General features: G+C 62.9%; 1 protein-coding gene, 1 long non-coding RNA gene and 1 pseudogene across 2 annotated transcripts; 1 reads left to right on the top strand and 2 right to left on the bottom strand.

Moving 5' to 3' along the window:
• The first annotated feature begins 3,744 nt into the window (after window positions 1–3,744).
• LOC105485866 (putative serine protease 29) lies at window positions 3,745–6,169 on the top strand. Its single transcript, XM_071085161.1, has 7 exons — window positions 3,745–3,750; window positions 3,852–3,902; window positions 4,007–4,067; window positions 4,232–4,412; window positions 4,507–4,772; window positions 5,539–5,702; window positions 5,786–6,169. The coding sequence occupies exons 1-7, from the start codon at window positions 3,745–3,747 to the stop codon at window positions 5,948–5,950; spliced, it is 894 nt and encodes a 297-aa protein (XP_070941262.1). The 3' UTR covers window positions 5,951–6,169.
• Window positions 6,170–8,297: 2,128 nt separating this feature from the next.
• LOC105485867 (tryptase alpha/beta-1-like) lies at window positions 8,298–11,117 on the bottom strand (annotated as a pseudogene).
• A 139-nt stretch (window positions 11,118–11,256) lies between these two features.
• LOC139359732 (uncharacterized) lies at window positions 11,257–13,202 on the bottom strand. The gene is made up of 3 exons (XR_011616100.1): window positions 13,097–13,202; window positions 12,066–12,300; window positions 11,257–11,964 (listed from the first exon to the last, which is right to left on the bottom strand). It is a non-coding gene; the product is annotated as an uncharacterized lncRNA (long non-coding RNA).
• Window position 13,203: the final 1 nt, after the last annotated feature.

Genomic DNA, 13,203 nt, shown 5'->3' with positions numbered 1-13,203 from the left:
AAAAAAAAAGTGGACGGATGAGTGGGTGAGTGAATGAATGTGTGGATGAGTGAGTGGGTGGATTGGTGAGTGAGTGGATGGATAGGTGGGTAGATGGGTGGATGGGTGATTGTGTGTGTGGTTGAGAGGATGAGTGAACAGATGGGTGAGTTGGTGTATGGATGGATGAGTGGACGGCTGGATGGGTGAGTGGATGGATGGGCGCAAGTTTGAGTGAATGGATAGATGGGTGGATGGGTGAGTGGGTGTGTGGTTGGGAGGACAGGTGAACGGATGGGCAAGTTGGTGGATGGATGGATGAATGGATGGCTGGATGGGTAAGTGGGCAGATGGGTGCATGGTTGAGTGGATAGATGGGTGGGTAGATGGGTGGAATGGTGAGTGGGTGTGTGGTTGAAAGGATGAGTGAATGGATGGATGAGTTGGTGGATGGATGAGTGGATAGCAGGATGGGTGAATGGATGGGTGAGTTGGTGGATAGATGGATGAGTGTATGGCTGGATGGGTGAGTGGATGAATGGGTACATGGTTGAGTGGATAGATGGGTGGATGGGTGAGTGGGTGTGTGGTTAGGAAGGTGGGTGAATGGATGGGTAAGTTGGGGGATAGATGGTAAGTGGACGGCTGGATGGGTGAGTGGATGGATGGATGGGCGGATGGGTAAGTGGGTGGATCTCAATGGCTCAGTGATCTCAGTTTGGGTATCATTTTGGACTCAGATACACCTGACTGAGCATTATGCATTGTGCGTAATTAACTGGGACAAGCATACATCTTCTGTACATGCAAGAACATTCATATTATTACTATTATTATTTCGAGACAGAGTCTCGCTTTGTTGCCCAGGCTGGAGTGCAGTGGTGCCATCTGGGCTTACTGCAACCTCTGTCTCCTGGGTTCAAGCAATTCTTCTGCCTCTGTCTCCCGAGTAGCTGGGATGACAGGTGTGTGCCACCACACTTGGCTAATTTTTTTTTTTTTATGCTTTGGTAGAGATGGGATTTTGCTCTGTTGGCCAGGCTGGTCTTGAACTCCTGGCCTCGTGATCTACCCACCTTGACCTCCCAAAGTGCTGGGATTACAGGCGTGAGCCACCGCGCCCGGCCCCTCCCATTATGGTTTATAACAGCAAATTATTGGAGACTGCCTAAATGTCCATGGAGAACGGGTGAAATAAGTCTCCCTAAATCCATACAGCCGGGTACGACATGCCATTAAGCACGACGTTTCTCCTGCAGGTCGTCAGCAGGGAGGGAAGTGTTCACAGCACCGTCACCGCACAGCTGTCTCTCGTGAACACACGGGTGTACGCCGGGGAAGTGACGGCGGGCGGTGAGAGCGGGGACTGCAGGGTATAGAATTACGCAGAACTTCTACTTCAAAAACGTATTTTGGCCGAGGTCTTTTACCTTAAAAACTATTTCACATTGGAAGAAGATAATGTTTTCTGGTTTTTCAAGTCATATCGATGTGGGTTTTAAGCTCATCACAAACTCCATTAAAACGCCTTTGGGAAATGGTCTCCCAACCCAGGAAGTGCAGCTCAGTGGCCTCGTCACAAAGGAGTGCCCAGTGTGAGCAGCGGGCACCCGGCGTGCAGGGTGCCAGGGGAAGACCAGCAGACGCCTGGGACGAGGAGCAGACTCCACCCTGTGCCCAGGAAGCGTCTTCCCAGGACCCCGGGAAGCAGGTGTGCAGGGCGTCGCAGGTCTGTGAGAGCTGACTCCACACCAGGGAAGCCAGACTGATGGACACCAGGGTTCCATTTGTACACAAAGGCTGAGTGACCTTGGGACATGGAAGAATCGTGGTCATGAGCCCTTCATCTCCCAGGTCCCAGTGACCTCGGGCTCTGCACACTCTGTTCTGAGGCCCCTGGGCCCCTGAGCTGGGACCCTCTGCCTGGTCTTTTCTCCAGCCCAACACTTTTGCAACACTGGCCTGAAGCAGCCACATCCTTTGCCTAATGATGTCCCTGGACTCGGGCACCCTGGCCGCAGGCCTGAACTTGACCCTATCATTGGCCAGGGCCTCTGACCCCAGTCTTAACGGTTGCACGGCCCCCAGTCCTTCCTCTGATCCTATCACCAAACGCTCTCATGGTGGTCTAGTCCTGACCCTATCAGGAGAAACAGGTATCCTGTTCCCAGGTGCCATTGCCCAACAGCCGCAGCCAGGACCGTCTGTGAGGGATGGGCCCGCACCTCCGTGGTCAGCACAGAAAGCAGGACACAGGGTGTTTCAAGAGCTGGCCCTCGTCCTGCCCTGTGTCCCTCGCTGTGCCGTGGTGGCCTTCCCAGGAGTGAGCCCCAGGCCGAGGTGGGGGTATGAGGACGTCAGCCTTGCCGTCTCCATTCTCCGTCTCCCCCAAGGGCCGCCGCCCACCGGCCCTGGAGGAAGAGCCTGGGACATCTTGCCCTCCCTCCAGGTCTCTCCTGGGCTGTTTCTCCAGGTGCCTCCTGGCTCTTTCCAGGCCTGGGAAGCAAAGTGTTCTCTGATTGGCCGTGGGGCTCAGCCCTGCCTGGGCTGTCCCAAAGCCTCCCAGGTTCAGACTCCCAGTTCTAAATCCCAGCAGCTCCTGGCCACTCCACCCACCCACACTCCGCCACGCCCAGCGTGGGCTGCCCCAGAGCCAAGCACCCTGGCTATCCCATGCCCCGCTCCGGGCCCTCTGGCTCCCTCTGTCCACTCCAGTGCCGTCTGCCCAGGACCCCTGGACAGGCAGGGCTGAGGACAGACAGGACAGCCTGGCCTGGGACCCCCGAAGCAGAGCTCAGGGCCTGCCCCCCCACTCCCTGGCTGGAGGCGGCTCCAGGCCTGGGTGTGCTGTCTCCCCAGCCACCTTCCTTGTGGTTCCCAAGGCATAGCCAGCCCCGAGGACTCAGTCACTGTCACCACTGGCATCACCAGCCACCCAGAGGCCATTGAGAGCTGGGAGCTCAGCAGGCAAGGGCCTGAGCTGGGGTTGGAAGTGCTTTCCTGAGTCACCAAGGAGAAGCTTGTTCCTGGTGGATGAGGAAGGGGACGGAGGGTGGGGCTGGCGGCGAGCTGGGGGCTCCAGCCAGGAGGAGGAGACTCTGCTACCACTGGCTGAGCTGCTCGGCCTACCCAGAGTTGGGGCGAATTCCATTATGGAGCCCTGCGTGGAGTCTGGGGAGGGGCCCCTCCAGCCCCCAGCAGTGGTGTCCACAATGCACCTGCCAGGACGTTCCAATGGGCCAGGGGCACAGTGTCTCTGTGAGGAAGAGAACCGTCTGCCCGGCCACCAGCGAAGGACAGCTGGGCCCAGGGTTGGGCTGCTGTGTGGACCTGGGATGACAGAGCCTGGGGTTGGCCATGGGGTCCCGGGTGCTGGATTCCATGGCCGGCACTTGGCTCCACTGGGCCCCGTTTCCACCCGTGCAGTGATGATTTGGCCTTAGGTCATGGGCCCAGGCCTTGGTGAAGCCCCACTGCTTTCGGTCTCTGTGCACTGATCTGCCTGTGGGCAGTGGTTCTAGAAGCTGGGAGCCCACTGTGCAGCCCCAGGGCAGGGACTCTGCCCACGTTGTCAACATTGTCACCACCTGCCCTGGGCATCGAGCAATCTTGGCCACCTGACTCTGAGCATCGTCAGGGGCGGCTCAAGGTGGGGACGCTATTTGACCTGCCTCGCCTGCAGTGCGGGAACCTGTTGGTGCTTCCGCAGTCGCAGCTGAGACACCCTTCTCTCCCCTAACCCTGCTGGCTCTACTCTGGCTGGCGATGCCGGTGGGAACAGCGACCCAGTGGCTGAACGAGAGGCCACTCCCCCGCCGCCCCTCCTCTGAGGAGAGGACTGACCAGGCAGCTGCCCACTTCCTGCGGTTGAGGATAAAGGGGCTCCGAGGGGCTGGGGGAGAGAGCTGCCGAGTGCCCGCACGGTAAGGGCATCATCCCCTCCCTGATGCCTGCGGGTGGCTCCTGGCCCCCACCCCCGATCCCGGGTCTGAGCCCCCAGCCCACACCCCACGCCCTCTCCCCACAGATGCTGCTGCTGCTGTTCCTGGCCGTCTCCTCCCTGGGGAGCTGCAGCGCGGGGAGCCCAGGTGAGTCCCGACCCCACACAGCCCCCCCTTCCCAGGGGCTCTGCCACCCCTGACCCCAGGATCCAGGGCACACGTGCACAGACCAGCTTCTGCCCGAGGGCAGGTGCGGGGTGAGGCTCGGGTGGCAGAGGCTGGGTTCCCTGACCTCCTCCCGGTGCTCCCAGTGCCCGTTCCCGAGAATGACCTGGTGGGCATCGTGGGGGGCCACAACGCCCCCCAGGGGAAGTGGCCGTGGCAGGTCAGCCTGAGGATCTACAGCTACCACTGGGCCTCCTGGGTGCACATCTGCGGGGGCTCCCTCATCCACCCCCAGTGGGTGCTGACTGCCGCCCACTGCATTTTCCGGTGAGTCCTGGGCGGGGGACCCCAGCGAGGGGAGGTGGGAGTGGGGCCGCCGCAGACCAGGCCTCCTGAGCAGCCCGGGTCCGTCCTCCCCCAGGAAGGACACCGACCCGTCCACCTACCGGATCCACGCCGGGGACGTGTATCTGTACGGGGGCCGGGGTCTGCTGAACGTCAGCCAGATCATCGTCCACCCCAACTACGTCACCGCGGGGCTGGGTGCGGACGTGGCCCTGCTTCAGCTGGCGAAGCCCGTAATCTGTGCCGCTGACGTCAGGACGGTCAAGCTCTCCCCGGTCTTGCTGGAGCTCACCCCGAGGGACAAGTGCTGGGTGACCGGCTGGGGCGCGATCAAGATGTTCGGTGCGTGTTGTGTGGGTGCTGGGGAAGGACTCAGCTGTGGGCCCAAAACGCCTCATTCCAGGGCTGGGGGGGCGGGGTGGGGGGGGTGAGTTCCAGAAAGGGAAGAAACGGAGCTGCTCACGGCTGTGCTAGCACCTCCGGCTGCTCTACCTACAGCTCTGTGCTGCCCGGGCCCGGAGACTCGGGGGTCCCGTGACTGCCAATGGCCAGACCAAGCCCCAGACTCAATATTCAGAGGGGAAAATTCTTCCCACTTTTTTCTACTTAAGAAAGGCTTTTACTCTTTTTTTTTGGGGGGGGGGCATGGTGGCTCACACCTGTAATCCCAGCACTTTGGGAGGCAGAGGCAAGGGGATTGCTCGAGCCCAGGAGTTTGAGGCCAGCCTGGCCAGTATAGCAAGATCCCATCTCTAAAAAGGAAAAAAAAAAAAAAAAAAAAAAGGAAGAAACCCACCAGAAACGAAAACAACTCAAAACCAAAAGGCATTTTTTGGAGGGGAAAAAAAAAAAACCCAGAAAAACTCATCCCTCCGCTTTTCTCTGGTCCGTCCAACTGTGAGCCCTGGGGGTTTGGAGGGAGACAGGAGCCCTCACACCTCCTGGGGTCCCACACACCATGCTCAGGCCGGGAGCCTGAGACCCAGGGACGAGGGGCCTTTCGCAGCAGGGGAGCCACTTTCACTCCCACCCAGGGGAGGCACTGGGGCTGCTGGGTAGATGGCAGGGGCGTCTCCGCTGTGCCAGCCCGGGTCACCTCTCCCCCTAGAGTCGCTGCCGCCGCCCTACCGCCTGCAGCAGGTGAGCGTGCAGGTGCTGGAGAACGCCGTCTGTGACCAGCAGTACCGCAATGCCTCGGGGCACACTGGCGACCGGCAGCTCATCCTGGATGACATGCTGTGTGCCGGCAGCGAGGGCCGTGACTCCTGCTACGTGAGTGCCCCGGGCCCGCCCTGCCTACCCGCCCTGCTCCCACCGCAGAGCTCAGCGGTGACCCCTTTGCTTCCCTTCGTCAGGGCGACTCCGGCGGCCCTCTGGTCTGCAGGGTGCGAAGGTCCTGGCGCCTGGTGGGGGTGGTCAGCTGGGGCTACGGCTGCGCCCTGCGGGACTTTCCCGGCGTCTACGCCCGCGTCCAGACCTACGTGCCCTGGATCCTGAAGCAAGTCGGGGAATTGCCCTGAGCAGGCCGGGCTGGGCTCCCATCTGGGTCAGCTGAGGAGGGACCAGGACCTTCCTTCTCCCGGCGATCTCCGCTTCGGCCTCCGCTGCAGGCCACCAGCTTGAGCCCGACTTCTCTGGCTCCTCAGCACCCAGGACCTCCCTGATGCTGGGGTGGGGAAGGTGCCGGGGAAGGGAGGGCAGGGCCTCACTGCGTCTCTGTCTGATTAAAGAGCTGAGAAAGGGCAGAGTGTGCGGCGTCTCTGTGGGGTGGATTTGCGTACCGAGCTGCAGCAGGCACGGTTTGCTCAGCCACCTCCTGTTGGAGGCCTCCACATTTCGGCTATGGTAGTAGAGATGCTGAGAACATTCATGGTCCGGGCTCTGCATGGACGTGCGTCTCCCGTCCTCTGGGGGAGATACTCATGGGTGCTGCTTCAATGCCAGCTTCCAGATGAGGAAACCGAGGCAAGAAACTCACCGGAGGTGGAGGCGCGGTGGGTGGGGGATTGGGGGACCCAGGCCCGCACACTGCACGCCCCTCCTGTGCCGGGGCCTCCGTGTCCCTGGGCCCTGGCCTCCCAGGGCAGTGGTTAGGTTTAGGGTCCTGCCCCGACTCCCTCCTGTACCAGGCGTCGGGTCCCAGAGCTCAGACACTGCCATGCAGGGCAAGACGGGAGTGGACGGCAGCAAGAGGCCGAGCCTCCACATGGTGTGGCTTCCTGGGCCGCTTCCTCTAAGGGCCATGCCAGTGTGGGCAGGGAGAGCAGTGCTCTGAGGGGCAGGTGACGCCCAGAGCGGCCCTGTCCCTCCTCCCGCCCTGTTCATTCTGCACCTGGACCGGGCAGACTCAGCGCCCAGACCCCAGGCTGCAGGTCAATGTGTGGTTCCGGCATCAGCTCCCCTGGGTCCCCCAAACCTGGGGCTTCCTGCTCTGCCCCTGTGTTTCCAGGACCTCTGCAGGGCAGAGAAGAGGTGGAAGGCCAAAAGGGAGGGTATGGTGCGGGGGGGGGGGGCTCCCAGCTCCTCCGCGGAAGTTTCTGCAGGTGAGTGGCTGGGGGACCGGCCTTCACCCTCCCACCTGCCCTCGCCTGCCCTGCCTGTCACTCCCGGGGGTGAGGGTGGGGTGGATCCCCACAGGGCAAGGGCTTCAGGGCAAACCCAGGCTCTGAGCCTCCGTGCAGAAACCACATCCGGGTTTACACTTTCTCCCACGTCCCTGGTCTTTCCGGAGTGGGGCAGAGCAGAGCAGGTAGGGGCACCCCGGCCGGGGGAGTCACCGCGCTCCAAGGCAGTGGGGAAAGGCTCCGGGGTGTGAACGGGTAGGGCACTGCCCTTTCTTTCCCGGGGACGTGGCTGCCTCCTACGCTCCTCACACTTCCCTTCCTGGGAGAAAGCGGGGAGCCCCAGGCCAGGTTGCCGGTTGCTCTAAACCCAGGGTGAGACCTGCCGGACACAGCCCAGGGCCTCAGGGGACGTGGCCACTGCCCGCGTCCCAGGGCACCCTCAGCTGGGGTCCGGGGTCCAGGGTCCAGCTGTACCCACCAATTCCCAGGGGGCTCCTGGGCCTCCCACACTGCCCTGGCTCCCTGGGCTTTCTTTTTTTTTTTTTTTTTTGGAGACGGAGCCTCGCTCTGTTGCGAGGGCTGGAGTGCAGTGGCCGGATCTCAGCTCACTGCAAGCTCCGCCTCCCGGGTTTGCACCATTCTCCTGCCTCAGCCTCCCGAGTAACTAGGACTACAGGCACCTGCCACGTCGCCCGGCTAGTTTTTTATATATTTTTTTTTAGTAGAGACGGGATTTCACCGTGTTAGCCAGGATGGTCTCGATCTCCTGACCTCGTGATCCGCCCGTCTCGGCCTCCCAAAGTGCTGGGATTACAGGCTTGAGCCACCGCGCCCGGCCCTGCTCCCTGGGCTTTCTAAGACAGGTGGGGGGCAGTGATCAGTGCCATTCCCAAGTCCTCCGAGCCACGTCCCTGCCCAGCCGGACCCCGCTGGACCCTGCTCTGCCCTCGCAGCATTCAGAGTCCCTCCCTTACAGCCCCCGATCTGTGCGACTCACAGGACACCAAGACCCAGACGGGAAGCCGAGGACTTACACCCTCAGTGCGGCCGCGGCAGGCTTCCGTGTTTGAGGGAGAAATCGCCTCCCTCTGCCGCGAGGACACCAAAATTAATTGCTTCTCCTCCAAACCGGGAGCCATGACTCACCGACCAGGGCTGCTGAGGAGGCCCCGCTCCACAGTGCCTTGGGGACCAGGACCCTGCAGCTCCCGTAGCTGCCCCAGGCCATGCCTGGACCCCTCCTCCCACGTGACACCCACGGCCAGAAACACAGTGACGGCCACACCTGCTTTTCATCATGCACTTTAATGAGAGTCAGCACTCAGGAGGATTGGCGCTCACCACAGAGTCAGCACTCAGGAAGATTGGCGCTCACCACCTGCTACCTGGGTGGGGGAGGGCTGGCGGGGCAGGGGGGGCTGGGGGTGGGCTCAGGGTAGGGGAGGAGGCTCAGGATGGGGGAGGGGCTTAGGATGGCGGAGGAGGCTCAGGATTGGGGGACTCAAGAAAGGGGAGGGGCTCAGGGTAGGGGAGGGGGCTCAGGATGGAGGAGGGGCTCAGGATGGAGGAGGGGCTCAGGGTGGGTGAGGGGGCTTAGGATGGGGAAGGTGTGGGGGGCAGTCGCCACCTGCATCGGAAGCAGTGGTGGTTTGGACAGGAGGGGCTGGCCCTCCGCTGACCCGGGTGACACAGGCCTGGCTCAGGGCTTCTCAGGGACGTAGCGGTGGATCCAGTCCAAGTAGTAGGTGACGGCGGGTGTAGATGCCGGGCCGGTTGGGCAGGGCACAGCCCTCGCCCCAGCTGACCACGCCCGCCTGCAGCCAGGTGCCATTCACCTTGCAGACCAGGGGCCCTCCGGAGTCGCCCTGCGAAGGGCAGGGGTCAGCGCTCGCTGGCCAGGCTCCGGGGATCGGGGTGGGGGACACGAGGACCCACCTGGCAGGAGTCGTGCTTTTCGCTCCCCGCACATAGCATGTCGTCGCGGACGATTCGAAAGCTGTCCCCCGTGTGGAGGCCGGTGTGATACTCCGCATCGCAAAGCTGGTTTTCCACTATGGGGACTTCCACCTCCTTCAGCGGGTACGGCGGCGGCAGGCGCACTGTGGGCAGAGCGGCAGGTGGAGCCGGGCCTGGGGCCGGATGGCTGCTGCAGCGTGGACTTGGCGGCCGAGTCATGGGCCGGGGAGACAGTGCCACGTGGCCAGCACCGTTCTGTGCCTGCGGCCCCGGGGAAGGACGGCGAGTGCGGGCCGGGCCCCTCCCCTGAGGCTGGTCCTGGGTCCCAGCCTCATTCAAGCCCCATCTGGGGAAGGGAGGGGAGGTCCCTGGAGGTTGCCAGGCTGGGCTCCATGGCAAAGGAGTGCAGGGCCTGGCCCCTGTCTCCCCCCTGGGCTCAGCTGACTTTGGTCTGGGCTGGGCCCACGGTCCACGGTCAGACCCACAGTGGAGGGGAACACAGGGCCCTGGGCTCAGCTTCACCTCTGTGTGGGGTGGAAGAGCAGGACTGTGGCTCTGGCCCCCTCTGAGTGACCCCCGAGATCACAGCTCAGGGCCACTGCTCAGGCCCCAAAGCTTTGCTCTGAATTGTGGATAAAATGGGACAAGACCTACTAGAAGTGAAAATGTGCCTCATGGAGGGTCAGAGTGAGCTTCGTCCAGCTCCCCACAGCACCTGCCACCACCTCGAGTCCCAGGCCCCTGAGCTGACCGTGGCACAGGGAGGGAGGCAGGAGGGTCTCATCCCAGCACCCGTCTCTCTCCCTCCAGCAAGACCCCCCTTGTGATTTCCCTCCCCACATGGCAAGTCCGAGACGTACGAACTTTCGATGCACCCTTTCAGGCTAGGGAAACCGAGGCACGGAGGTGCCAAGGGACTTGCCAAGCCCTGCGGTTGGGGGGTGCCCAGGCCTGCTGGCCTCACCATCTCTGCTCAGGGCACCAGCTGCCTCTCGCCACCGCCCGCTCCATTCATCCTGGCCTCCAGAATCCCCTCCCTGAGCTGCCCCGAGGGACCCATCACCCCAGGGGCTGGCCCGTGACTGTGACCTGGTGCCCACCTGGCCCAGCCTCCCGCTGTCCCCGGACCCACCATCATTGTCCACGTCGCCCCAGCCGGTGACCCAGCACGGTGTCCCCGGGGGGAAAGTCTCTGAGGCAGGGGGCAGGGTGACCGTGTGGATGTGGCTGGAGACGTTCACGGGCTCCTCCAGCTCCAGCAGGGCAATGTCCGCCCCGATCTGGACAGCGTAGAACTGCGGGTGCACGATGATCCTGCTGACCGGCAGCAGCTGGTCCTGGTAGTAGAGGTGCTGCTCTCGCAGCTGCACCCTGAGGTCGGCCAGATCCTTGATGTCCCTGGCCAGCGGAGGCTCCCATTCAGGGCCCTGGGCAGCCTCCAGGAGCACCCGGGAGCCAGGGCACACATCCGGCCCTCGCCCACCCCACCAGGCCCCGGGAGACTCACGGTCCCACGCAGTGTGCCGCGGTCAGCACCCACTGGGGGTGGATGAGGGAGCCCCCACAGAAGTGCATCCAGTACTGGCCGTGGAGTCTCAGGCTCACCTGCCAGGGCCACTTGCTCCTGGAGGCCTCCTGCCCCCCGACGATGCCCACCTCGCTGGAGGGCCTGGCCTGGGGCTGGGGCAGGAGCCAGTTCAGGACCAGGAAGCAGTCCCCGCCTGGGCCCAGCCCTTCCCTGTGTGGGGGCCAGCCCGGCCTCCCCAGAACCCACCCAGGCCCTGGCCTGTGGGATGTGGTGAGGGGCAGGGTGGACCCCGGCTGGGACTCACCAGGGGCCGCGTGGGCCGGGCTCACCAGGACGGGCAGCGCCAGCAGCAGCAGGTTCAGCATCTGGGGAGCAAGGAGGGGCATCGTGGGCCTGGCCGGGGCTCACGGGGCAGGGCTGGGGGCTGCAGATTGTGGGGTGAAGAATGGAGCTGGGACGGGGGGCCTGGGTCTTGGTGCTCTGAGTCTGAGGCTGGGCCACTCTGCTCCAGGCGACGCTGATGTCAGGGTGTCTGAGAGTGGGGACTTACCCTGGCCGCTCGCTGTTCTTTCTACCCAGCAGGCTTTCCCTCCCCATTTATCCTTCCAGATCCGGACGGCGTGGAGGAGGGGCGCTGCGCCCTCCATCCAGATACGGAGGAAGTGGTGACTCAGACCCAGGGCCCCCATGTAACACGTGCCCCCGCCACCCTGACGCCTTCTGTGTGTGGGGCTGCCAGGCAGGCCCCGCCGAGGGCTGAGCACTGCAGGCTCGCAGCTCCGCCTGTCAGCTGGTGGATCCCAGCACCGGAACGCACCACCTTCCCGCTGGTGGGATCAGCTGCCCTGTCCCGGTGCCAGGAGGCCTTCAGGCACAGCTGCACCCAGGCGGCCTGGCTGCCCCATGCTACGAGACCAGTTGCCCCAAAACCTGTTTCCCCAAGAGGGACACGGGATGGGAACTCATGACCACGGGCCACCCTCCAAGAGACGGGAAGGAGCCATGAGGTGGGAACATGACAGGTGTCATCTCTCCTATGGACTCCGAATCCACGGGGGTGGGGCCAGCCCCTCCCTCGACTCACTTGGTGGGGGGCTCACAAGAGACCCCCTTGTCAGATGAGGAAACAGCCTTGAGAGGGGACAGCACCGAGTGTCCTCAGCCAACAAGGGGCCCTGCTCCATGTAAGAATTAAAGAAAGAGGAGAGAAACACGAAGGGCGGCCTCACAGTCAACAGGGACAGGTTTGTTTTAAGCAAACCGGAGAGGGGCGGCTGGCTGAGTTAGGTCAGAGCCACACGCTCTCAGACACTAAGAGTTTTTAAGGATTGAGGGCAGGAGAGCTTATCAGAGACTTGGAGTGCTTCTGTGACTCTTCATTGCGCTTCTCTGGGAGGGAGAGTTGTGTGTCTGTTCCATACAACTTCCTGCAGCTGCAGGCATATGGCATACCCCGTCTGCTTTCAGCTTCCCTGTCTTAGTGCACCTGAAGGGAAAGGAAGGTGTTATTAAGGCCCATTGTATGAGGGCGAAGTTTGGCAGTTACCCAAGAGACTTTCTCTCCACCTCCCTCTGTGCTCAGCCTGCCTTATCTGCTTTTTGGCTGCTTATAGTTAGAAGAGAAGTGATGTCCTTGAAATGCAGGAGGCTGGAAAGGGAGCTGGAACTGAAAGCGGCGGTGTTTGTCCGAGATGAGGGTGCTCCTGTTCCATCACTCCCGCTCCCCGTATGAGACTCAAGTCCTCCTGTGAGTCCTCGATGTCCACATCTGGGGCTGTCTGTGCAGGTCCCCTGGTCTGCGGGTGCCTCATTATCGTGGAATCTGAGTTTCATCCGCAGAGGGAGGAGCAGACGAGAGTGCGGGTGTGACCTCAGGAGACCCAGCCCAGCTCCCCACGAACTCACCCCAGCCCCAACCCAGCTCCCCACGGACTCACCCCAGCCCCAGCCCAGCTCCCCACGGACTCACCCCAGCCCCAGCCCAGCTCCCCACGGACTCACCCCAGCCCCAGCCCAGCTCCCACGGACTCACCCCAGCCCCAGCCAGCTCCCACGGACTCACCCCAGCCCCAGGCCCCAGCTCTCCACGGTCTCACCCCTGGTCCCAGCTCCCCACGGTCTCACCCCAGCCCCAGCCAGCTCCCCACGGACTCACCCCAGCCCCAGCCCAGCTCCCCACGGACTCACCCCAGCCCCAGCCCAGCTCCCCACGGACTCACCCCAGCCCCAGGCCCCAGCTCCCCATGGTCTCACCCCTAGCCCCAGCTCCCCATGGTCTCACCCCCGGTCCCAGCTCCCCACGGTCTCACCCCCGGGTCCCAGCTCCCCATGGTCTCACCCCCGGCCCCAGTTCCCCACGGTCTCACCCCCAGTCCCAGCTCCCTGTGCTCTCCGTCCATCCAGCACTGACACTGTCCCTGCAGGTCTGTCCACCCCACCTCCCAACTCCCCTGGGCCTGCTGGTCACTGAGGCCTCCAGCCCACCTCCTCCCCTTCTGAGCCCCAGGACCCCTACCTGTCCCCCGACTGCCAACACAGGGCCACTCCAGGGCTCCCCCCTGCCCCCACCCTGCTTGGGACCAGCCTGGTTTGGGGCTGCACACCGAGGCCATATCCACCTGAACTCCTTCCAGGCAGCATCCCCAGGGCACAGGCAGGGGTGGCCCAGACCGCTCCTGCTCACGACCCTGCTCCTCATCCATTCTCTGGACAAACTCCCCAGAGA

The sequence above is a fragment of the Macaca nemestrina genome, chromosome 18, assembly GCF_043159975.1.
Source record: "Macaca nemestrina isolate mMacNem1 chromosome 18, mMacNem.hap1, whole genome shotgun sequence".
In the NCBI taxonomy this organism is placed as follows: Eukaryota; Metazoa; Chordata; class Mammalia; order Primates; family Cercopithecidae; genus Macaca; species Macaca nemestrina.
This window is presented reverse-complemented; position numbering and strand designations above follow the sequence as displayed.